This window comes from Medicago sativa, chromosome 1 (genome assembly GCF_051527215.1).
Source record: "Medicago sativa cultivar Bolivia chromosome 1, Bolivia_mono, whole genome shotgun sequence".
Lineage (NCBI taxonomy): Eukaryota > Viridiplantae > Streptophyta > Magnoliopsida > Fabales > Fabaceae > Medicago > Medicago sativa.
In genome coordinates this window covers 71,164,145-71,189,113 of record NC_140749.1, presented here as the reverse complement: position 1 = coordinate 71,189,113, position 24,969 = coordinate 71,164,145, and the positions used below count along the sequence as shown (strand labels likewise).

Below are 24,969 nucleotides of genomic sequence, written 5' to 3'. Positions count from 1 at the left end.
TTAAAGCTTTTAAATAGATGAATATTTGATATTAATTGTTTTCGACAATAACTATTTCCCTTCGGAGAGTGCCTTGGAAAACCTAATTGTGAAGCCTTCTTATTCTTTCTGACGATTCAGTTTCAACCATTGAGGTAATTCTTAGATCTGCTTATGGTATGGTATCATATTATTCTCTGTGCATTTGAGAGCAACTAAATAGTTTATTTTTCCTTTGATTTTGACATTGTGAAGTTATCAAATTTGATTGCTTTATGGTGTTGTTTGCTGCGAGATTTCTATGATTATGTATATAACATATTAATTTTCTCAATAAAGCATTTTGTACCAAATCCAGATTATGGAATTTAATGTAATCAAGAAAAAAAATAGTTGACTGTAATTTCTCTATACATGGCCTACTTCCAATTTTAAGATTGCTATATACTCTAATTTCCCACTAAATATATTATGGAGTGTAGTTCCATGACCACCTCAGACAACCCTCTAATTGCAGATACTATTATCGTAAGCTGAGTATGGATTGCTATGTATATCAATAAACAATTCTAATTCTAATTTGTGTAGTTAAGCATCTTGTTGGAGCTTACCAATTTCAATTTGAAATCATGTCAAGTATAGTTACTTAACCTTCGTTTTAAATCAAGGAGGGCACATCATTATTTGAAGTTCATATATGTCTTTTTTATATTGAAAAGAGTAAAGAGAAGAGGCAATATATGTATGGTTGTTACAGTTTTGAACTTTGTATCAAATGTAAGCTTTTGAGTTGTTCTTTAATCATGCTTTTACTATAAATAAAGCATCAAATGTAAGATTTCTACTCTTATAAATCCAGTTAATGCATTTCAATCCATTATAGTATTTATTTAAATTTTTTGCTGTTAAAATAAAATTTTCAATTTCTTCCCTCTCGAACTCTCTTTCATTGCCACTAACTCGAGCCCACCAGAGCCTTCCTCTCATATTTCAGTGCAACCGATGTAGGCTCTATCTTGCTTATGATATCATCCGAGAGTTCTCCGAAAATAGCAGAACAAAGGTTCATATATCCAGCTCTTTTCCTTTTATTGTTGTATGCTTCTTAGTCTTTTCCCTACCTATTTTGCTTTGAAAGAAATTTATTGTCACTTTGCTGCTATTTTTATTGTCATTTTGCTGCATTGAAAGACAAAGGTCCGTAAAATCTCATTGGTCATTTTGCTGCTATTGATTTTTTGTCCATTAAGCAAGGTTTTACAAGGATGTTTATGTGTTCACCCTTAACATTAAAATTTGAGCTTTTGATTTCTGAATTTTGTTCACACTTTCAATTTCACAATTGTATGTGTTCTTGCATTTTTTGTTTTTAAGTACTTTCGTGATCTATGTGAAATTTTTTCCTTCAAATGTTCTTCTTTCTTAGGTACTGATGAAGAGCACAAGCACATCTAATAGGATTACCACCATTGACAACAAATGGTTGACTTATTGGATTATTTAATAGTTAAGTTTACTATTTGTTATTATTACTAGTCAAAAGTCAAGGGTAGTCACTAAAACAAGTCGGCATATACTTTCCACAACCAGTGTTTTTCCATGGTCAACTTTATGTATCAAGGGTTACCTCAAGAAACAGTCTAAAAAATTTGCTAATAGATGAAGACGGTGTTTGCATTAATAGTACTTCGAATGTAGTATTTAAAGAAATTTTCTGAAATGTGTAGACACAAAAAACTTCCATTATTGTTATTATTATTATTTTTGAAAACTCGGTATCCGATCCAGAAAAATCGGTATCCGATCCAAGAATCGACTAATCCGAGGGGACCAATCCCACCGCCCACTTGCGGGGGCCCCATTTAAAGCCAGAGCAAGCTATGTATGGACTTAGCCCACCGAAATTGGCACCAGAGGGAATCGAACCTGAGACCTCTGGAGGAGCAAACTCCAAGATCCCAAGCCAACCACTAGGCCAACCCCAAATGGGTTAAACTTCCATTATTATTGGATTTAAAGTCATGACATTTGAATATTAAGTTGGAATTATACGATGTATTTTTGCTTTTCCCATGATACGTTTACATTGTACTATGTGAAAAGTCTAGTTGTAGAAGTTCCCGAAAACAAAACTTTCACATTTTTCATTTAAGAACGGTAAAAAAAGGAGCAAATAGCCACTTTAGTCCCTGACTCTGCACCTCGCTGTCACAAAGGTCACTGACTCAGGATTAAATACAAATAAGTCCCTGACTCTGCACTTCCGTTAACACTTTAGTCCCTGCTGTTAAAAAATTCTGTTAAGTGATGATGCGACACATGTTTTATGCAGACAAGGAGTATGACGTGTCACGAGGACTAAAATGAAAGTAGAAATGTGTCACTTTGGTCCCTAAACCGAAAATCAATATCCCCAAATTTAATCTCAAATCCCTAACAGTAAACACGAAAGTGATAGCGGAAGTCAGGACTTATTTGTATTTAATCCTGAGTCAGAGACCTTTGTGACAGCGAGGTGCAGAGTATGGATTAAAGTGACTATTTTCTCGGGATAAAAAACATTTTATAGCAAAAAAAAACTAATATAATGCTGCAGCGACTAAGTTCGACTCTTCTTCACCGAAAATAGCAACTTCTTACCTATTAACCACACTAACCACTGATTAGTGGAAGTAAAATAGACAAAAGAGGAAGAAAAAAATTCAGATATTTCTTCTTCTCTCTCTCTCTCGTGAAGCTCTCTCCAACCCTCATTCACAAATCCTCCATTTTTGTCAATCTTCAAGCTTGGAATTGTGGTAGGAAACAAAGGTAATTGGAACAAACTCGATTCCTCTCTTTTCCCTCAATTTTCGTCCAAACCCTTTTACCCAAATTTAATAAGCTTTTTGCATGTAGAAGAATTCTATACTGAAGATCGATGTTGGGTTGTTATAAGCTGGAGTGAGGACTTTTTAGGGAGCAAAGAAGCTTTGGAGAAGACAGAGAGATTTCTGGACAAACTACTGCATCAACTGGAAATTTCTCTTTGAGGTGGGTTCTCTTCTAGGCTTAAATTCATTAGTTAGAGATGAAATTAGAAGTACAAGAATGTTGGACATTGAATTATTATGCATGAAAAAATGGGTTTTTCTTGAAATTCAAATGTTAGAATTAGTTAGTTAAGTTGATGATTTTGACTATAGTTTAATCATGGGCTGAACTGTTACTTAGAGAGTGATATTTAGAGTTGAACATGAGAAGGTGAGTTCCCCTGTAAGCGACTTGTCATGATAAGTTAACCTAATCCTTGGAGTTGAAGGTTCAAGTTGATGATGCTTTTGATGGTTATTAGTTCATATTATAACCATGTATGACAATTCCATACATAGATTTAGTATTGGGGATGAAGTTGTTGTTTAACAAAAACTAATTAGAGAGACGAATGAGAGAAATGTAGGTTCCCATTATCATCAAAGATAATAGACTTTCCCTAATCTACTAAGTAAGTTTATGATAAAAATTAGATTCTCATGAATGATTTTACCTCTTGTTAGTTGAATTAGGAACTAGTTACAAAATAGAAGAAGATTAAAAGATTTTGAGTAACTTTCCTTAATTGGGCTGAAATTGGCATTGAGTAGTTATTACCCAAATATAAGAATTTAGTGTTTTGAAGAAATTGATAACCTTGCTGAAATTATAATATTGACTTTCCTTGAATTATAAATTGTTAACAAGTTCACAGGGTGTTTTAATAAATGTATGGTTTTAAATACAATGTGATTGGGCAATAGAGAAAAGTCACTTCCTGCCCCGCATTGTTGTTGATTGTAGTAATTAGAACATAATGAATTTGTTGACATGTAAATTAAATTCAATGGACTGGATATGGGCAGGTTGTATCTTATACAAATATGCAGACAGATGATTTCATTTGCCTAGTTTCATATGTGTGTTTACAGTTACACTATCAGTTTGTTTAATATTCCATCTGGTTGTGATTAGTACAACTGGCCAATTATGATTATTGCAATTGGAAGCATGGATGTTAAACCAGTTAATAAAAATTGTGAGGCAGATCCGGTAAAGTATTGTTTCATTATATCTAACGCTTTACTGGCAGGTGGATACTATTGAGTACCCTCACGCTCAATAGTATTCACATAAGCTAAAAATGACCAAGATAATTAATGTGTGTTCCACCTTTATTTTCTGTTCAAGACCAACCATTATTGATTTATATTTGTTGTTTTATGCTGGTATTTAAATTTGCATTGTTCAAGTTTATGGCAGATGACTATTAGTGACCATGCAAATACTTAGTTGCTTATGAACTGATTGGCTAGACAATGTTTAGCTAGTTAGTGGCCACAATTATGGTTAGAGTTAGAGAATCCACTGAGATAAGTAGATCTCATCCCACTCCTTTTTTTTTTTTTTTTCTCTTTTCAAACAGACAGGTAAAGGATGATGCGAGATCAAATTTGGCTCTTGAAGAATAGACACCTAGATTATTTTGTAGATTCTATTTATGTAAAATGGTGAATTTTATATTCATGTATACCCTGAAAACTGTACCTTGCACTTATGTGTAAAGCAATTATTTTATTTACCCTTGTAATTCGACTCAGATTTTTTATTATCAGGCAAAAGAATGGGTTCGTTTGATGAATTACCGGAAGAGTGCGTTGCCGCCATACTCTCTCGTACGACTCCCGTTGACGCCGTTAAACTATCCCTCGTTTCGAAGACATTCCTTTCTGCCGCCGATTCCGATGCCGTATGGAGCCACTTTATCCCTTCCCATCCTGATTTCATCGAGACTATCATCTCAAATTCTCCTAACTTTGCCAACATTCGTACCAAAAAAGCTGTTTATCTTGCCCTGTGTGATCGCCATATCATCATCTCCGCCTACGAGGACGACAATGCTCGAAAGGTAATGTTTTTCCTAACCCTCCTGTTGAAATGAATTGATTGTTGTATAAAATGCTAACGGCAATTCCTTATGTTGAAATGTAGAGCTTTCAATTGGATAAAAAGAGTGGAAAAAACCGTTACATGCTTTCTGCTAGACTTCTCAACATTACTGATTCTATATATGGGTTTTCTTGTTCTCGAATTATTTGGAATCGTATGCCAGATTCCAGGTTAGCTTTAAGTTTTCTATTTGTTTTGTTTTGTTTTATTGTGTTAATTATATTAATTATTTCCTATTACAACCCAATATGTCTTGATAAAATTAAGATATAGCGCTTGTTGAGCCTTGAGGCCTATCTCGACCCTGATGAGTGCCGGAGCTTAATTTTTTTTTTTTTTTTTTTATAAAGGCTCAAGAAAACAATGAAAGACAGGAGAGGGCCTGAACCCTATACAAAGAGAGAACACACAAGAGAAAGCCAAAACTACTCCTAAGATGCAAAGAAACTTCTAGCATCTAGCTTAAGCTTTGCTTTTAATCAAAAGAAACCTAAACTGCTAAATAAGGAAATGCAGCCATCACCTAAACTAAATTTGTAATGGAAAAAAGAATAAAGATATTATATATATTTGCATATCAAAATTGTACAATCAAATGCTCGTTAATTATTAATAGCAGTCGCATGCAGTCACCACCAGTCAGCATACCTTATGTCAATGCTAAATTTATAATAGCTTACGGTGATTCAGAAAACTTGTTTGTTATCAGTTCCTTCATTCAAGTTCAAATCGATTTTTATAAATTCATTGCTTCACTATTGTACTTTCCAAGTCCTTCATCATTCAGGACAGCAGGTAGTCTAGCTGTCTACCATGCTCACTATACTCAAGTTGTATTGAATTCTCCATTTTCTGACATTCCTTCCACTTAATTTAGTTTCAAATATAGCTTGACAATGTACTCAATAATCTCAGAGTTGACTATTAGTCTCCAAAACGTTTTTACTTTTTAAACAATAAAGTGTGACGAGTAGAATACTACTGGACAATTTCTAGACGGTTGTAGTCTTCATCTTGATACGGACTATTATCTGCGCAGATATTTGAAATGCACAATTGGCTAGGGTAACTTCATCCTTACACTATCAGGCCTATGTAGAAGCTTACTAGTATGTGTGGACAGTGAACACACATTGAAGATGCACTAAATGAAACCATGTTTTCTTTAGGATTTTACTTTTGTCATGGAATCCCAGAAATCTAGTGTCAGAAGTTCATTTGTTCTGAAGAGTATGTGTCCTTAGCAGCCGTGGCCAGTGAATTACCTTGGCTATTACATGTTTTGCGTAGTGTTGTCATTTGTCCAACTCCAACCCTTATTTTGTGACAATATCAAGCAGTTGTGCTTATATCCACACTTATCATGAGAAAGTGAGGCATGTAGAAAAGTGGACGTCCTTTAAGTGAGGAGAAGGTAAATGCTGGATTTCCTATAACAGCATATCTAACTTATTAACTGAGATGTCTGTCATAATCAATTTGAACTTGAAATACTTCAGTTGTTTGGTAGCAGCCTCAAATTTTTAGTCAACGAACCTGTACTGTTAATTTATCCTACACCTATATAGATTCTCCATTTGTCATTTAATGAATCACTTTCAATTTTTCTCCCAGTTCCTATATTATAATCTTTGCAACTTTTTTGTACTACTTTTGGATAGGTTCCCTGAAGTCGCTGAGCTTCGTGATGTTGGCTGGATTGACTGTGGGATTAAAATTTGTGGTAGGATAAACACCTTTGACTTGTCCCCAAATACTCAGTATGCAGCTTATCTTGTGTTCAAGGTGATTGATGTCATTGGATTTACTAGCCGTCATGTGGAGTTCTCAGTTGGTGTCGGAAGTGGCCATCTTAATGTTACAAATCCTTGTTATCATACTTCCAAAAATGTCTGTTTGAATCGAAATGTCGAAGGTGGGGCAAACAACACATTGCAAAGTTCTAGTGTGAGAAGTGATGGGTGGTTTGAGATTGACATGGGACAGTTCTTCAGTTCAGGCCTAGAAGCTGAAGTCAAGATGAATGTTTTTATGGAGATAAGGGATGGTAACAGTAACACACGTCTCTTACTTGAAGGAATAGAAGTTAGGCCTAAGTAAGATAATTAAGCAACAGTCACTGAACTATGCAAGGGGTCCTTTTGCGTCTTGGATGGCAGAACAACGTTTGAAGATTTGAAGTTCCAACTTTTCAACATTTTATTATATATTATTGTTCCAAACTCTTTATAAATGCTAGGTACTATATTGTAATGCAAGATGAATTTGCTATTTAATGATTTGGAACCCTCTACTATGAATGCTAGGTACCAAGTTTATTCTAGTCATTTAAATTCTGGTCATGTGGCAGGGCCATCTATTATCGTTGTTGTGAAAGCTTTTTAGTTTCTTATTATTAGTTTACAAGTATTTAGAATACTGGGGGCAGCTGCCCCCAATACACATAATGTAGATCCGTCCTTGGGTATGATAAACACCATTTGCCTTGTCACAATTACTCAGTATGTAGCTTATATCTTAACAAGCACAGCAATTGCTACAAGCAAAAATAGGACGATGAAGAGTGTTCTCCAGAAAATATGCCAACTTTGCTTGTTACTTGTAGCGGTGGCTACACGTCTGACTAAACCTCGTGAATCCTTGATTATGATTTTAATTTGATGAAATGACCTATAGTGTTGCAGATTTTATTGTTAATGAAATATCATAAAATTTCTTATATACCAGTTAACGGAAAGAATAATTGGTAGTTTTGCACGACTAACCTCAATAGAATTATAGTTTAAGAGGTATAATTTAAAATATGAAGCACAAATTGGCAGAATGTCATTGATGTTGGTCAATACAATTGTGACACAAGGCAATTCAACTATTTTTTTCTCTTTCAAATATTTTTATCTTTTAAAAAATGTATTGTCACGTGTTATACTTGAATTGGTCAATGTTATGTGACATAAGTGCAATCCCAAATTGGCTTATGTTGTCTCGTATCACATGATTGGCTTATGGAGCAAATATCATTATTTTTTTCGTGTAATACAGCAACTATAGTTATATGAATAGTTGTTGGTTTGTGCAGAATTAAACTTTAAAATATGACTCTGTCATTCAATTCTTCATACTATACTTTTTTCACAACTTCATCCCAAACTAGACATAGTATATGGTATATTAATATCATTAATTTATCATGTGAGATTGAAACCTAGAGCTACTAATGATCAATACAAAACCATTTGCCAACTGGTTAGATATCAATTGCTAACAGGTTGAACAAAAAAAATCCTATTTGATATTTCTTTTACAAGTTTCTTCCAAAATACCCGCCTTAACTTCTACTATGAATCCTCCACGATGGATTACTCAATGAATTTCCATCATCAAAACCACTTAACTTTCTTATCTTCTCCAAAGCACCTTCCTTATCACAAATCACAAATTCTCTACAAAGCATACACAAACTCTTTTCAGCCTTCCCCAAACCAAGCAGTCCCAACCCAACAAGTTCCTTCACATATTCAACATCAGAAAACAAACACTTTTGAAATAGGCAACAATGGTAAAACTTGAATGTCAACCATACATTGTGTCTAGCACCAAAATAAGCAAACCCTGGTCTAAAATCTTCCTCATACATATTCATTATTTCTCTTGCATGCCACCACATTTGAGCTCTTATACTTTCCAAAGCTGTTAAGGTTGGTCCAATAGTAACAACATTGGCATCACCATATTCTAAACCTATCAAGCAAGTAGAATAGTATGCATTAACAGGTTCACTAGTTCCCTTATGATATCTACCCTTTTCAATCGAAACACCTTAACGTGTGCATAATTCGGGTTCGAACATATGCTGAAGTTCATAAATTCTTCCATAAGTGAATAAGTTTGATGCTTATACTTCTTCTTACCCCAATATGGATCAACGTTTACAAGAACAGCAATACCATCAAGGAAATATCTCAAGTGATATAGTTGAGAAGTATAAAATTCAGATCCAAAATCATAACTATAGTCAGAAGATCCTTGTTTTGTAACAACTCCTCCCCATTCCTGATCATATAGAAATCCATTTTCTTTCAAAGTTCCATCAAGCCAAAGCTCAATGATCTCTTTCAAATACTTCCCAACTTTTGGAATCACATCAAGGAAACAAACCTCTTCAGCTATCAAAGCCAACCATGCAATCAATTTTACATAAAAATAAGATGAAGTCCTTGTTATCGCAGATGAATTTAGTCCCGCAACATCGTTCAAAGGAACCGAAACTATTTCATAATATAATTCTTCTTTCACACCATTTATAGAGTGTCAAGTTACAAAAACAGGATTGGTTTTCAAAAGCCATGGATCACCACCAACAACACCAACAAGTTCACTATCAATGCTTTTATACTTAAAATCATTCAAAACAGTAACATTATCACAATCATTCTCAGATAAAAGCTGAAGATGAAGAGGTGTACTACTGTTAAGAACAACAAATCACCAGACCCTTCCTTCTTCAACGTATACTCAACACAAAATGGTCTTCCAAACACAACTTCACCACAAGACACAGTGTAACGAGCAAGACCTGACCATGTCAAGAACACTCTCATTTTTTAAAATCAGAATCTGACAACAAAACTATCCTAACCTATGAAGCATTAACACAAACACCTGACGTGACACTGACACATCAACACCGGTAATAATTTGAGTAAATGAATTATTTGAATGTAATCATAGGTGTCAGGCTCGGACACTGACACCGGACACGGTGCTACGGAGATCCTAACTACGCCATAAAACGCATCAGAAACAATGTCAGAAAAAACATGAGTTAAGTTGATTGATTCAGGGTTTAGGGTTTAACAAACATTGCAGGTGATAGTGTTTTTAGGGTTTAAGTTTTTGCGAATAAAATGAGCTGTATATTATGAAACATGTAAATAACGAAGAAAATGGGTTATCAGAGTTCTACTTTGTTAAGTGGTTTGTTGAAATTTCTTAGCAAAAAAATAATCTGACTTACAAATGATTGAATGAGTAAGAGACGGGTTGGTGAAGGAGTTAACCTGAAGCGGAGAGAAATGAAGAAGATGACGAGAGGAATCAAGGAACGCAGTGATAACACCAACCACTCACCCAAAGGATTTGAAGGTTTCACCATTTTCACCTAAAATCAGTTTGGTTTAAGGTTTTCACTCACGCAGATCGTTAACCCCAACAACCACTCTAATTTATGGAAATCCTTATTTTATCAAATATAGAAATTCTCTTTTATCAAATATAGAAATTGTAAATTCTAAATTACGCTAATTTATTTCTTACAATTTTATAAACTAATTTTTCTTGATAAATACTTGCTATTTTTTAGTCGGCCTAGTCTATGAAAAGTAAATTGAAGATCAAGATAGTCGAGCAAGGAAAGTTTATTCTTTCTCGAGCCCAATGACTAAGTATATGGGTCGTGAAGATCACATGTTAATTCAAAGCTAAGTTGGACTGAGCAACGATGCATAAAATCATGTTCAATATTTTTAGCGTCACTAACCACAAAGGGGGTGAGAGAAGAAGCACATTCGTTGTAGACCTATACACCAAGGACCTTGTCAACAGATCATGTTATGAATGAGGAGACTCGTAGCCAAACGTGATGTGTCGCAATCCCCTCGATGAGAGTGTGTGTATTGAATCGAGATTTCACGAAAAACATTTTTCAATGATAAAATAAGATAAAATAATCTTTTAGTATTTAAAACCTTTATAAAATGTAAATAAGTTTTGTTGCATTCAATTAGAACTTTTCGATGATATGAATTATGTTATAAGTTTTGCGTAATGAATTATGATATGTTATGAATTGAAGTGAACTTAATGCAATTACTATTGTAATTTTTAGATTTATATTATTGTAATTTTATATTTTATTTTAAAAAATTAAAATGTTTGTAAAAGACAAATCAAAATAATATTTATTGTAGTCATCGGCTTTGAAATTTGCTTAACAACCAAATTAAAAATGGATTTAACATAATCACTATTTTTTGGAGGACCATACCTACTACTTGTATTTATTAAATCATAGTTATATATATATATATATATATATATATATATATATATATATTGTCAAAAAAAAGTTATATATATTAAAATTAAAACTTTGTGATGAGCGAACCAAATGAGAGATTGGAAGAGATGTATAATTTCAAAAAGAAGCTTAAAAAAAAAGTCCATTGGTTAGTTTGTTTTGAAAGGATAATTTAATTTTAGTTGACTATATAGCCTTGTTTTTATTTTTTATTTATTTATTACTAGGTGCTTATTTATCAAAAAAAAAAAAAAAAACCCAAAGTTCCACCTCTAATTCTTGGCAAGCGAAGAGCAAAAAATGACAGCGTTTGTAGAATTACCGGAAGGGTGCATCGCGGCAATACTCTCTAGTACAACTCCAGTCGACGCTGGCAGACTCTCCCTCATTTCCAAGAATTTTCTTTCTGCGTCCGATTCCGACGCTGTTTGGAATCGCTTTCTCCCTTCTGACATCTCATCTATAATCTCACACTTTCCATCCCTAGCCAACATTCCTACCAAAAAGGATCTCTATCTTGCTCTATCTGACCGCCCTATCATCATCGACAATGGTAAAAAGGTATTTTTCTTCCTAACTGCTGATTTCTCTCATATTATTGAATTGGTCTTGTTTCAAATGTTTAGTTAACAATGCTAATTAGCGTTGGATTTATGAAATGTAGAGTTTTCAATTGGAGAGAAAGAGTGGAAAGAAGTGTTATATGCTTTCTGCTAGATCTCTTGCCATTACTTGGGGCGATACTGACCAATATTGGAACTGGACTGTGATGCCGGAATCCAGGTTCACTCTTAAATTTTCTATTTGCTTAACTTAAAATTTATTTTTTAGTTGGTATAGAGTCTATTCATTTGGACCACAAACGAAATTTTCACACGTCAAGCCCAATAATGCCCCGGCATGAGTGGTGTATTGGAAAAAATGCATGTCTCATGTTGAAACGAAACAAGGCATGAAAATAGTTTACAAAAAAGAGGAACCCCTCACTTTTTAAGCTAGTTGTTTAAGAGTGTGCTAGACCCGGGCTCATATCCTGTGGGCATGATTTTTTTTTAAAAATGTCAAATTAGAAAGTCCCGAATTTGAAACCCTAGCCATCAAGTTATCCCACTGACCACCACCACACGTAAAGTTGGACTGCTGGCACAATTAACTGAACCAGCCGATCTGTCCATCGCCAGAACTCTGCCGTCGTTAGAGATCCGACGCGCCATCATGCGCCTAAGCAATATTTTAGGCTCTTTTGCTTTTTCAAGTGTCGAAATGAAGCCATTAATGGGTTTGAATGATTCTATTTCCTATGTTAGTTGGCAGTTACCGTTGATTGATCCTATTCCCCTTATCAATGGAACTCTCTCCGGTTCAATAAAAACAATGACAGGTTGAATCTGCTTTTCCCTCTTGTACTGAGAATCAACTACCTTTCGCTGCCATGTTTTCAACTTTTGGCAGTGAAAATTCCAATAAAAAGTTAGTAAAGAAGGTTTGCCTAGTTAGCACTCAATGTGTTGTTCTACTTCTAGACCATGCCATAGATAAGTGTTTCAAGATCCATAGCTACCCCTTCTGGTAAATACCCAAATCTAAAGCACATTAAGTCAGACCAACGAAGTTTCTGATGCCATCATGGCTTGGATTATGGAGTTTATTCCTTCCCTTCGCTTCAGCTAAGTTTCTGAAGCAAATATTCATCTCTTCACTCATTTACCTCTCGCATCGAAAATACAACTTGGAATGGAGCTCCTAGATCTTTTATTATGTAGTCCTTCATCTGTACAGTTTCCTTTCTTGATCCAAATCATTAGATTTTGGATTCAACGACAGCCAATCCTATTTTTATTTAATGCTTTATTAACTTTGCATGATTTTTTTTTTTTTTTACTTTTCAGTTCCTTCAACCAAGTTCAAACTGATTTCTTTGAATTTCATTGCTATAAACTAATACCTATTCCATTATTTTTACTATTGGGTCTTTAATCATTCAGGACAGCAGGCGGTCTTTGAGGTAGATTAGAAAGAGTGTTGTTCCTGGTGACCGGGTATACCAGGCTCGTATCCCTTAAGTCATACTGAATTCCCCATTTTGTGACAATGTTTCTGTAATTAAGTTTCGAATAAAGTATCATAATGCACACAGGAATCTAGGGTTGGGCATTTGTCCTCGAAACGTTATTGACTTTTTATAAAAAAAAGTAACAGTATAAGTATAACACCAACTTTCTTTTTTCTGATTTTAGTTGTGGTCCTAATTATATATGGGCATTAGCCAAACAACATAGAATTTCATTTTATTTAAATAATAAGTTACTTGCTCTTTCTTCTAATAATATATCATGAATTGTGATGTTTGGGTTGGGGCCCATACTGTGTGCCCACATAATATATCATGAATTGTGATGTTTGGGTTGGGGCCCATACTGTGTGCCCACATATGCTGGTCAGTTGTATTTCTTCTCGTTCTGACTTTCAGATGTTGCAATGCCAATATCTCTTGAATCGGCTTTAACTGATTTCCTTCCAACTAAGGGAATTTCACATCAATTCTCAAGCGTAAGACCGCAATACAAGCATGTTGAGAATAGCCACCAACATCTCTTGCATTTGACAGATCTTTGCTGTTTCAGTTTTGGCACTTAGGTACCAGTTTTGTTTTTATACTATCCCTATCATCACAGTTTCGTATAAATTTCTAGGGATGTAAAGTTGAATGAAACTATTTTCCATTTTCAGCTTCTCTCACTACTTTCACTTTCTCCTCATATTTCATTCTAAGTGAATACTTGTTCAATTATTCAATCCTAAAGTTTACTGTACACCCGAATCTGAATCTCAATAACAGTGTTGGTGATCTACTGTCTGATAATTCTCTATATAGATAGTTAATAAGTAGAATATTATTATACTTGATAAGTTCTAGACTCGGCAATAGTTATGTTGCCAGAAAAATAAGTCTGTATGTATATGAGCATTGCAGTCCCCTTTTTGATATTTGAAAGGCACGCCTGACTAGGTTCTCATATCTTCCGAAACTTCTTTCTTACAGTAACCACTTGCAAGCTTATGCAGAAGCTGAATAGGCCACATGTGTTGGCACACCTGCAGATCCGCTACATGTACCATTTTTTCTTTGTGATTTTACTTTGTCATGGAAACCAATAAATATATTGTCAGTGGATCATTTGTGTAGACCGAGTATACATCCTTTGCAGCCATGCCAAGTGATTCAACTTGGCTATCATATCTTGTTTATAATTTTGTCATTTCTCCAACTTCAACCTTTATATTGGGACAGCCAAGTTGTTGTCTATATTGGTTCAATCCACAATTATCACGAGCCAATGAGGAATGCAGAAAACTGGATTTCCTTTTTTGTGAGGGAGAAGATGAATGTTGCAGTACTCAAGCTGGTTTTCGGTCATTGTAGTCTAGCTGATGACTTACTTATCTGCAAATGCTCTTCCTACAACTCACTTTTGTGAATTGTTGTCCAATATGGAAATCCACTCTTTGATACTCTCCTGAAAGTTCCAATAGTTTTAGACAAGATCCACCACTGGATAGTGGGGAGGGTATTTTTTACAACAACCAATATAACTTAGAAGTTTATCATAATCAGTTACGGCTTTAAATAATTTAGTCATACTTGGTTTACAGTTTCCAAATTTTAGTTGATGAGCCTACATAGTTCCTGTATTCTTATCTTTGCAACTTTTGTTTTGGACAGGTTTCCTGAAGTTGCTGAACTTCTTCATGTGTGTTGGCTTGAAATTCGTGGGAAGATAAACACCCTTGCCTTGTCCCCAAATACTCTGTACGTAACTTATCTTGTGTTCAAGATGATCAATGCCTATGGATTTGAGTACTATCCTGTGGAGTTATCAGTTGATATCGAAGGTGGCCAAAGTAGCACTAAAATTGTCTGTTTAGCGGATCCAAACGCGAGACGTAGGCACCGAAGCAGAATTATAGTTACGGAGCCCAACAGAGTATTAAGATTGCAACGTCCTAATGTGAGAAGCGATGGCTGGTTGGAGATTGAGATGGGAGAGTTCTTCATTTCAGGCCTAGAAGATGAAGAAGTCCAAATGAGTGTTATTGATATAAAGGGTGGTCATTGGAAGAGAGGTTTATTTGTTGAAGGAATAGAAGTTAGGCCTAAGGAAGACCATTAAGCAACATTCCATGAACTATGCATAGGTTTGTGTCTTGGATAGCAGACCAGTGTTTAAAGATTTGAAGTCTCAGCTTTTCATCATACTATGTGACATATATTCTTGTTCTAAACCGTCTCTTCGTAAAATATATGAAATAGTAATATTGCTTATTGTAATTATATTATAGCAGTTAATTATATATTGAGATAAGTGTGTTTTAGATATTTCAACTATATTTTGTAATGCAATATTAATTTGCTGACATTTTTTTGTTTGAAACTCTCAACTGTGGACGCTGCGTGCTTGACCCTTGATCGACGATATTAGGTTTCGTTCACTCTGAAGTCCGTTCTCTCTGAGGGGAGGAAGGGCTTGTGCCTAGTAGTGGGTGAGAAGTAAGATAAATAATGGTCTGAGCATGATTATAAACATTGATAAAGCTATAAATACTTTCCTTACAAAAAAAAGCTATAAATACTCTGTACAAAACTAAAATATGGTAGTAATTCGAAAACAAAAGAATAATGATAGTTGTACAACCATTTTTTTTACAACTTTTGAGACAAATTGCCCAAAAGTTGTTCCAAAATGGTTGTACAAATATCATTTATCCAAACCTTATATTCTTTTTAAATTCTCTATAATTTAATTTAGAAAAAAAACTTAGATGATTTTTTAAATAGAAAAATGTTAATAGTAATTAGTTGTTATGTTAGTATATTTGAATCATGATTCTCCAATTTCAACTCTTAACTCAAAATTTTTGAACTTACCAACTAGTATTTTATTAACTACATTTTGTATGTTCTCGCTTATTTGCTTATTTTGTATGTTCTTAATTTAACTATTTAACTACTTATAATTTCTTAAAATTAACACTTTGTAGAAGTTTATTATAACTACAAAATATGTATTTTAAGAATCATACAAAAGAAAAAGAAAGACGAATTTAGATTCTCTATTAAAAATTCTTTCAATTTTTCTATGTGAAATCTCAAATTCTACAATCAAGTTTTGTTCTTTAATTTCCTTTGAACTTCCGATCAATTTGTCTTTTTAAAAAACTTCTAACTTGTAAAAGAAATAATCTATCCCTGACTAAGGGCCAGTTTGGATTAGCTTAGCTTATTTTAGAGCTTATATAAAACAACTTATGCAAATAAATAAGTTTTTAAGGTAGTTTATGAAAAAACTGTTTATGAAGATACAATTTTCGTTAGTGAGAGCTTATAAATTAAAATGAAAACTTATTTATTTACATAAACTATTTTTCATAAGCTCAAAATAAGTTCAAACCAAACAGGGCCTAAAAAGTCTTATGTTGTGTTTGCTTTAGCGGTGAAAGGGATAAAAACATGCGTCCATCAAGAAGTTTCAAATACTAGCTTCACAATTTTCGCAATTCCGCTGTTTTGAGACGCGGTATTTCAACGCGACGTGGTTTTTAACTAGACACTTAAACTATTTCCACCTAATTAAAAAAAAAAAGAATAAAAAACTATTTCCACCTCTATTCCTGCCAAGTCAAAAGCAGAAAATAGAATGGGAGCGTTTGAAGAGTTACCGGAAGGGTGCATCGCCGCCGTGCTCTCTCGTACAACTCCGGCTGACGCCGGCAGGCTCGCCGTCGTTTCAAAAACTTTCCGTTCCGCCGCCGATTCCGACGCCGTCTGGAATCATTTTCTCCGTTCCGACCCCCAATTCTTCGACTTTATCATCTCACACTCTCCTTCCTTTGACAACATTCCTACCAAAAAATCTCTCTATCTTGCCCTCTGTAATCGCCCTATCATCATCGACGATGGTAAAAAGGTATCATTCTTCTTAATTCACTGATTTCTTGAATTTTAAGGCTTATTATCATTATCATTGACTGATTAGTAATTAATTTGAATTGAATTAATTGTTGTATATGTTGAAATTCAGAGCGTTCAATTGGATAGAAAGAGTGGAAAAAAGTGTGTGATGCTTGCTGCTAGATCTCTTGACATTGATTGGGATGATGACGAAGAATATTGGAACTGGACTGCTATGCCTGATTCTAGGTTTGTTCTTAACCTTTCCATTTGCTTTTACCAGGTTTACTCTAGTAGAATATATATTTCTGTGTAATGTATGTGTGTATAGAAACATAGTTGATACGAGAACGAGCAAATCATAAAGTTTGATCTCTAATTGGTCTTAACCTCGCATTTCTTAAGGTAAAGGACCCTGGTAATATTAAGTAGTAAAGATTGAACAAGGATGGTTTCACCCATGATTTGAACTCGGGTTACTCCCAATTGACTGAAACTTTTTTACCACTTGAATCCGATCACTTTGTTTATTTTATCATGTCTTTGATTATGCAAGGATTGGGGGATTAGCCTCTCATGTATATCTAATTAATTCCTTCATTCTTTTTCTAGTTGATATCAGAGTCTATTCATTTTGATTTCAAGCCACAACTAAAAAAATTTCATGCACCAAGCCCAATAGTTCCTGGGCGTGAATGGTGTATTTGGAAAAACCTGAGTCTCACGTTGAAACTTGAAAAGAAATAAGGCATGAAAATAGTTTACCAAAGAGAGGCATCCCTCACTTTATAAGTTGGTTTTGTAAAAATGAGCTATACCCAATATAAAAACATAATACGGTATCAGAGCTCACATCACGTGGGCATGATTTAAAAAACAAAAGTCAAGTCTGAAAGTCACAAATTTGAAACCGTCGTCGTCAAGTCATCCCTTCAACCACTACCACCCACAAAGTTGGACTGCCAACACTAGTAACAGAACCGGGCGATCTCTTCATTGCCAGAGCTCTGCTGTCATTAGAGGTCCGATGCCGATGCGCCATCATGTGCCTAAACATATTTTAAGGCTCTCTCTTTCGAAAGTCGAATCAAGCCATTACTGATCAAAGCTGAGTATGTCATGTCTTTTTATGGGCTTGAATGATTCTATTTCCTATGTAAGTGGTCAGTTACTGTTGATTGATCATGTTCCCCTCATCCTTGAAACTCTCTTTTATTCAATATGAAAAACAATGACTGGTTGAATATGCTCTTTCCACTTGTACCAAGAATCAACTGTCTTTTGCTGCCATATTTTCAACTTTTGCTGGTGAAACTTCCAAATTGAAGTTAGTGAAGAAGCTTTGGTCAGTTAGTGCTCAATGTGTTGTTCTACTTCATTCAAGTTTAAAGCACATTAAGTCAGACCAGTGGTTGGACAAGTTTCTGATGCCACCGTGGCTTGGAATATGGAGTCTATACTCTATTCTGTCACTTTGCTTCAGTCAGCTAAGTTTCCAAAGCACACATCCATCTCTCGACCCATTTATCTCATGTGTCCAAATTTAACTTGGAATGGAGCACTCTGGTCTTTCATCTTATAGTCCTTCATTTGCATTGTTTTCTTTCTTGATCCAAATCATTAGATTTTGGATTCTATGACACCCAATCCTATTTATTTTTCATTGCATAAGTTACTTCGTATGAATTGTGTTCACTTTTCAGTTCCTTCATTCAAGTTCAAATTGATTTCTCTTAATTCATTGCTATAAACCTATACCTATTCCATTTACTTGATCCATTGGATCCTTCATCATTCCGCACAGCAGTTGGCAAGGAAGATTGGGGAGAGTGTTGTTCATGGTGGCCAAGTCTACCATGCTCATAACCCTCAAGTCACACTGAATTTCCCACTTCTTGATATTCCTCTTTAATTATTCCTCTTTAATTAAGTTTCAAATAAAGTATCAGAATGTAGTCGGGAATCTAGAGTTGGGCATTTGTCTTCAAAATGTTTTTAAATATTAAAAAAAAGAAAAAGAAGAAGGTATAACCGATGTTGTCAATTGTGGATCCCTGAAAATAGCAGTTTTTTTTTTTTTTTCTTTTTCAAATTCTGCTATAGCCACTATTTCACAATATTTTGTACTAGATAACGTATTGCGGAAAAATTGCGATTTGTTCAGATTCTGCGCAGTAGTGTTATAGCACCGCTATAGCCGCTATTCAACAACACGTAGTATAACACCAACTTTCTTTTCCGATTTTAAATGTATTCCTTGTTATGTATGGGTCTGTTAGCTAAACAACATGGACTTTCATTTTATGTAAATAATAACTCATTTGTTCTTTCTTTAATGTCATGAATTGGGATGTTCGGAGTCCATACCATGTGCCCACCTTTGCTGGCCAGATGCATTTCCTCTCACTCTGTCTTTCAGATGTTACAATGCCAATGAATTGGCTTTAACTGGTTTCCTTCCAACTAATGGAATTTCACGTCAATTTTTAAGTGTAAGACTGCAATTCAAATATGTTGAGAATAAACACCAACATCCCTTGAATTTGACAGATATCCACTGTTTCAGCCTCGACTGTTGGGCACCAATTTTATTTTGAAATGATTTATTCTCCATCTCTACTGCTATTCTCCTTATAAACATAGTTACCTCTCCCATTTAAGAAAAAATGACCAGATTAGGTTTTTGATCTGAAGTCTCCCAACACTACTATAATTCTGAGTTTTAAGCTTTTTATGCTGTGCCTATGCTTTTTCATAACAGTGAGATAAGTTCTCTGATAGCAACATTACTGCATAATTATTGTCTACCACAAACGGTGAAAAGGCCACATATTGTAATGATATAACTGGAAGATCATTTTTCATTTCAAGGGATGTAAAGTTGAATGAAACTAATAGTACTTTCCATTTTCAGCTTCTCTCACTTCTTTCACTTACTCCTAATTTTTCCTGCTTATGTGAAACTTCTTGTTAGATTATTCCATCCCAAAGTTAACTATTCACCCGAATGTGAACCTCGGTAACAGTGATGGTGATCCACTGTCTGATGTTTCTCTTTAAAGATAGTTAATAAGTAGAATATTAATATACTTGACAAGTTCTAGAGTACATTAGTTATGCTGCCAGAAAAATGAGTCCCCATGTATACGAGCCTTGTCCTCTTGATATTTGAACGGCGAACTTGACTAGGTTCTCATATTTTCTGAGACTTCATCGTTACAGTAACACTTGCAAGTCCATGAAGAAGCTGAATAGGCCTCATGTGTTATTCTATCCACAATTATTGTGAGGGGATGAGAAACATAAAAATTTGGATGTCCTTTTTGTGAGGAAGAAGATGTCTGTTGTTGTTCCCAAGTTGGTTTTCAGTATTGTTGTCCAAAATATCAGATTCCACTTTATTTTCCTCCAATCTTGAGAGGAGACGGGGTATTATTTGTAACAGCTAATATAACTTGGTTTATCATAATCAGTTGCCAAATTTGATCACAATCAGTTACAGCTTGATATGATTTAGTTATGCTTGGTTTACAGTTTCCAAAGTTTAGCTGATGAGCCTGCATTGCTTCTGTTTCTTAACTTTTTGTATCTTTTGGGCACAAATTTTGGACAGGTTCCCTGAAGTTGTTGAGCTTCTTAATGTGTGTCGGCTTGAAATTTGTGGCAAGATAAACACCCTTACCTTGTCTCCAAATACTCTGTATGCAACTTATCTTGTGTTCAAGATGATTGATGGCTTTGGTTTTGAGAATGAGAACTATCCGGTGGAGTTATCAATTGGTGTCGAAGGTGGCCATTGTTTAACCAAGATTGTCATTTTGGTGGATCCAGATGTAGAATGTAAGCGGCTCAACAGAATATTAGGTAGCCAGGACAACAAAGTATTTAGATTGAAACGTCCTAGTATGAGAAGTGACGAGTGGTTGGAAACTGAGATGGGAGAGTTCTTCATTTCAGGCTTACCAGATGAAGAAGTCCAAATGAGTATTACTGGGATAAAGGATGGTTATTATTGGAAGAGAGGTTTCTTTGTTGAAGGAATAGAAGTTAGGCCTAAGGAAGACAATAAACAACATACACTGAACTATGCAGGGGTCTTGTGTCTTGGATTTCAGAATAGTGCCTAACTAGAACATGCAAATAGAATTTGACAGATCTTTGCCATCAAGATGATTGATGAGTTTGACAGTTCTGTACTGTTTCAGTCTTGGCTCTTGGTTACCAATTTTGTTTTGAAATGATTGATGGTCTTGTGTCTTGGCTCTTGATAAATGACCTATACAAATGCTTATTGCATAAGAGCACTGCTTATATAAATTCAAGTGTTTGGATATGTCGTTACATAAGCAATTATAAAATGCTAATGAAATTTTAAAATTTGATTTAAAATAATAATTAAAGAATCAAACTATCGTTATTAAATGATATTAATAATTTTAAGAAGAGACATAAATAAATACTAAAATATGAGTTTGCAAGTTTTTTAACATTGCACACGTTCCTCTATCAAAATGGTGTATAAAAGATATGCATATAAAAAAGAGAATGGTGTATAAAAGATATGCATATTCTCTCTCTCAAAAAAAAAAAAGATATGCATATAAAAAGAGAATGGTGTTTATCTACAAAAAAAGAAAGGAAAATGGATAAATTTATAAAAGAAAATATAAGTTTAAAAAGAATGATGAACCCGGGAATTGAAGTTGTTGTGTATTGTCATAAGCTCCGTGAAGCTCATGGGTAAAAGTTAATATTGTAACTTGTAAGCTTTATTAAAATAGGGTTAAAAAACAAGCTTTCAAGTTTAGTCCCTACAAAATTTTTATTCACTTTTAGTCTCAATCTGCATTTTATAGGGACTATTTTGGAGTACAATCTTATGGAGGATTAAAATTACCATTAAAATTTTCTAGAGACTAAATATAAAAAGTCATGATTTTGTAGGGACTAAAAACATATTTAACCCATGAAGATATGGTAAAAGCATCTTATAAAAGTGTGATAAGCTATATTCATTAATTCATTCAAACATCTCTATAAAGGCTTTTGTTAGTGTTTGTACGATTGAAAAGTCTTGTTTGATAAAAGGCATTCCATCACAAGCGTATAACTTATTTAATTAGCTTAAAGTTTATTCTTGAGACGTTATTTCAAATAGCGTTTGAACTTATAACTTATAACTTTTCTTCGATTTTTATTCATATTATTTTATCTAAAATCCTACCATTTACCATTTATTATCAATTATAATAAATTACTATATTTTAAAGGGTTAAATATGCTTTGGTCCCTATATATATTCAAAATTTTGTTTTTAGTCCCTGCCAAAATAAAATCACACTTTGTAGTCCCTGTAACATTTTCCTTTAGTATTTTTAGGGACCAAAATTGTTGGCGAAATTTTTTATAGGGACTAAAAAAATGAATACAAAATTGTGAAACCAAAAAAAATGAATATGTTTTTATTAAGAGTTATATACGCCTTTATGAATACAAAATTTAGTTGAGGCAAATGCATAAGTGAACCATTGAAGCAAGAAGGAGTAAGATCAAGGATATTGGTTGCACAAATGAATTGATGAAAAGGCTTAGTCACAACAATCAGTCAGAGATTCCAATTACTCTCTATATATTGGAGTAATCGTGCTTCTGTGTTAATTCCTAAGATATCAAAACCTTACAATCAATCAGTCACAACATTATTTTCAGTCTGTTTTGATTCTCTCTTACAGTTTCTCTCTTACAAAGCCTTTCCTTTCTTCACCAATCTCCGTAAATTGCCTTTCGAATTTCCAGTTGCACAAGGAATTGATGAATTTTTCTTGTTGGCTAAACCAAGCCACTACTGGTTAGCATTTACTCTAAGATTGAGTATCTCATGTCCTTTTTTTTCTAGGTCATTTAATAGGGAAACCAAAAATGTTGAATACACTCTTCCCTCTTCTCCTAAAAATCAACTGTCTTTTGCAATCATATTTTCAATTGCCTCGTGGAGAATAGTCTAATCCAAGTTAGTGAAGAATGATTGACAGAAGGTGCCAGTGTAAGTGTTCAAAGCCGCACCATATATCAAAACACATAGCTACTCCTTGGATTCTGTTCCTCCATATCACTTCCAATGTTGTGTGACGGCTTAATTTGTGAAGGATGGCGGCACCCTGGTGTTGTATGACAGCTTAATATGGAGGATTTTTGCTTTCCGCCATGGTCCACCATCAATAAAAATTCACTTCAACTAAGTATCAGCAGAATGTATCCGTGCTCTTCACTCTTCTATCTCTTGCATCTGAGTTCAGCTTGAAGCACCAAGGTTCTTCATATCCTGTTGTTATTGCTTCATCTGCATCGTTTCTTTTTTTGGTCCTAGTTGTTGCGACAAACAATCCTATATATTTTTCATTGCATCATTACACCATATTTTTAAAATCTCTGCCCAATTTGTTTGTTACTTTGCAACTAAAGATGCAGTTCCTGTTTTAAGCCTTGGTATTGCTAGTATTGCTACACATGTTCTTGATAAATTGACTTTGCATGATTTGTTTTTAGTTCCTACATTAAATTTCAAATTCCTTTCTATAAATTCATTGCTATAAACTTAGACTTCATCCATTATTTTATTTTCTAAGTCCTTAACTAGTCAGGACAGTAGGTGGTCGTTGAGGAAGATTATGAAGACGGATGATGTTTATAGTTACCTTGTCAACCATGCTCATTACATTCAAGTTGTATTGAATTCCCTATTTTCTGACATTCCTTCCGTAATTCAATTTCAAATAAAGAGTAACAATGTACTCAGTATTCTCCATTCGACTATTTGTCTCCAAAATGTTTTTACTTCTTAAAAAATAAAGTGTGACCGTGACAATACTATTATACTGGACAATTTCTAGATTTGCATCTGCTATGCAATCAACAAAACGAGTCAGCACGTGTCGGGGTCTTGTAGTCTATTATCTGCTCAGCACATATGGCTACGGTCTCCTATTTTCTGGAACTTCATCCTTACACTTGCAGCTGCAGGAATATGCGAAAGCCGATTAGGCCACATGCGTAGATTCCTGGACACAGACCTGCATTTTCACTATTGTTATGGAATCCAAGCAATATACTGTTAGATGTTCATTTGTGGCATCGTGGAGGCTGGGTATCTGTCCTTGGCAGCCGTGGCCAATGAACTACCTTGGCTATTATATCTTTTCCTATAACAACATATATAACTTAAAAACTGATTAACTGCGTAGGTCAACTTGTTTGGGTTAAGGGCTGAAAGAGGTATAGGAGAAAATACTATTATAACAACTAATTACTTACATTTTCCACTTTCAGCTTTTCACTCAGTTCCTATATTCTAATCATTGCAGAAATACTTTTGGACAGGTTCCCTGAAGTTGCTGAGCTTCTTAAAGTGTGGTGGCTTGGTATTCGTTGGATGATAAATATTCGTGCCTTATCTCCAAATACTCTGTATGCGGCTTATTTTGTGTTCAAGATGTTTGATGCCCAAGGATTTCAGAACTGTCCTCAGGAGTTATCAGTTGGTGTCAGAGGTAGCTATAGACCTATAGTAGTACTAAAAATGTATGTTTGGATCCAAATGTGGAAGGTAGGATGCACAACATAGTAGTAGGATCGCAACGTCCTAGTGTGAGAAGTCATGGGTGGTTGGGGATTGAGATCGGAGAGTTCTTCTTTTCAGGCGTAGAAGATGAAGTCCAGATGAATGTTAAGGAGACTGATTATTGGAAGAAAGGTCTCTTTCTAGAAGGAATAGAAGTTAGGCCTAAGTAAGACCATTAAGCAACATTCCGTGAACGTCTTCCATGAACTATGTTTACATTTATATTTTGTTCCAGAGTTTTTCTTTGTCAACTATCATTACTTGTCATGATTCAATATAGTGGGATAATTATGTTTATATTACTTATTGTGGTTTAATATATTGGGATGGGATGGGATTTGGATAACTGTTTTGGATATCAGTTTAATCTTGTTTGAACTA

The 24,969-nt window shown here is 34.5% G+C and overlaps 4 protein-coding genes and 1 pseudogene across 11 annotated transcripts; 4 read left to right on the top strand and 1 right to left on the bottom strand.

Moving 5' to 3' along the window:
• The first annotated feature begins 2,683 nt into the window (after nt 1-2,683).
• Nucleotides 2,684-7,303, top strand: LOC146956979 (putative F-box protein PP2-B12). 7 transcript variants are annotated; one of them, XM_085733154.1, is made up of 5 exons: nt 2,684-2,790; nt 2,881-3,012; nt 4,608-4,900; nt 4,984-5,111; nt 6,603-7,303. In XM_085733154.1, the coding sequence occupies exons 3-5, from the start codon at nt 4,616-4,618 to the stop codon at nt 7,039-7,041; spliced, it is 852 nt and encodes a 283-aa protein (XP_085589280.1). In that variant the 5' UTR covers nt 2,684-2,790; nt 2,881-3,012; nt 4,608-4,615; the 3' UTR covers nt 7,042-7,303. The 7 variants fall into 7 exon arrangements, with proteins under 7 accessions (XP_085589280.1, XP_085589297.1, XP_085589305.1 ...); XM_085733171.1 differs by having other exon boundaries at nt 4,593-4,900; XM_085733179.1 differs by having other exon boundaries at nt 4,418-4,900.
• Nucleotides 7,304-8,022: 719 nt separating this feature from the next.
• Nucleotides 8,023-10,165, bottom strand: LOC146956978 (glucan endo-1,3-beta-D-glucosidase-like; annotated as a pseudogene). Its single transcript, XR_015021645.1, has one exon. The product of XR_015021645.1 is annotated as a glucan endo-1,3-beta-D-glucosidase-like (transcript).
• A 1,074-nt stretch (nt 10,166-11,239) lies between these two features.
• LOC146956977 (putative F-box protein PP2-B12) lies at nt 11,240-15,438 on the top strand. The gene is made up of 3 exons (XM_085733207.1): nt 11,240-11,581; nt 11,685-11,803; nt 14,745-15,438. Exons 1-3 carry the CDS (start codon nt 11,321-11,323, stop codon nt 15,190-15,192), a joined length of 828 nt encoding a protein of 275 aa, XP_085589333.1. The 5' UTR covers nt 11,240-11,320; the 3' UTR covers nt 15,193-15,438.
• A 1,232-nt stretch (nt 15,439-16,670) lies between these two features.
• LOC146956976 (putative F-box protein PP2-B12) lies at nt 16,671-21,287 on the top strand. The gene is made up of 3 exons (XM_085733121.1): nt 16,671-16,986; nt 17,101-17,219; nt 20,584-21,287. Exons 1-3 carry the CDS (start codon nt 16,717-16,719, stop codon nt 21,095-21,097), a joined length of 903 nt encoding a protein of 300 aa, XP_085589247.1. The 5' UTR covers nt 16,671-16,716; the 3' UTR covers nt 21,098-21,287.
• Nucleotides 21,288-24,059: 2,772 nt separating this feature from the next.
• LOC146956975 (F-box protein PP2-B11-like) lies at nt 24,060-24,758 on the top strand. Its single transcript, XM_085749914.1, has 3 exons — nt 24,060-24,114; nt 24,332-24,517; nt 24,574-24,758. Exons 1-3 carry the CDS (start codon nt 24,060-24,062, stop codon nt 24,756-24,758), a joined length of 426 nt encoding a protein of 141 aa, XP_085606040.1.
• Nucleotides 24,759-24,969: the final 211 nt, after the last annotated feature.

What these genes read in the sequence shown, in the direction of transcription:
- LOC146956977 (XM_085733207.1), top strand. Translation starts at nt 11,321, where the DNA reads ATGACAGCGTTTGTAGAATTACCGGAAGGGTGCATCGCGGCAATACTC. An exon ending in TCATCGACAATGGTAAAAAG is followed by an intron (nt 11,582 to 11,684) that starts GTATTTTTCTTC and finishes TATGAAATGTAG; the next exon opens with AGTTTTCAATTGGAGAGAAA. An exon ending in ACTGTGATGCCGGAATCCAG is followed by an intron (nt 11,804 to 14,744) that starts GTTCACTCTTAA and finishes TGTTTTGGACAG; the next exon opens with GTTTCCTGAAGTTGCTGAAC.
- LOC146956976 (XM_085733121.1), top strand. Translation starts at nt 16,717, where the DNA reads ATGGGAGCGTTTGAAGAGTTACCGGAAGGGTGCATCGCCGCCGTGCTC. An exon ending in TCATCGACGATGGTAAAAAG is followed by an intron (nt 16,987 to 17,100) that starts GTATCATTCTTC and finishes GTTGAAATTCAG; the next exon opens with AGCGTTCAATTGGATAGAAA. An exon ending in ACTGCTATGCCTGATTCTAG is followed by an intron (nt 17,220 to 20,583) that starts GTTTGTTCTTAA and finishes AATTTTGGACAG; the next exon opens with GTTCCCTGAAGTTGTTGAGC.
- LOC146956975 (XM_085749914.1), top strand. Translation starts at nt 24,060, where the DNA reads ATGGAATCCAAGCAATATACTGTTAGATGTTCATTTGTGGCATCGTGG. An exon ending in TGTGGCATCGTGGAGGCTGG is followed by an intron (nt 24,115 to 24,331) that starts GTATCTGTCCTT and finishes TAATCATTGCAG; the next exon opens with AAATACTTTTGGACAGGTTC. An exon ending in GTTATCAGTTGGTGTCAGAG is followed by an intron (nt 24,518 to 24,573) that starts GTAGCTATAGAC and finishes CAAATGTGGAAG; the next exon opens with GTAGGATGCACAACATAGTA.
- LOC146956979 (XM_085733154.1), top strand. Translation starts at nt 4,616, where the DNA reads ATGGGTTCGTTTGATGAATTACCGGAAGAGTGCGTTGCCGCCATACTC. An exon ending in AGGACGACAATGCTCGAAAG is followed by an intron (nt 4,901 to 4,983) that starts GTAATGTTTTTC and finishes GTTGAAATGTAG; the next exon opens with AGCTTTCAATTGGATAAAAA. An exon ending in AATCGTATGCCAGATTCCAG is followed by an intron (nt 5,112 to 6,602) that starts GTTAGCTTTAAG and finishes ACTTTTGGATAG; the next exon opens with GTTCCCTGAAGTCGCTGAGC.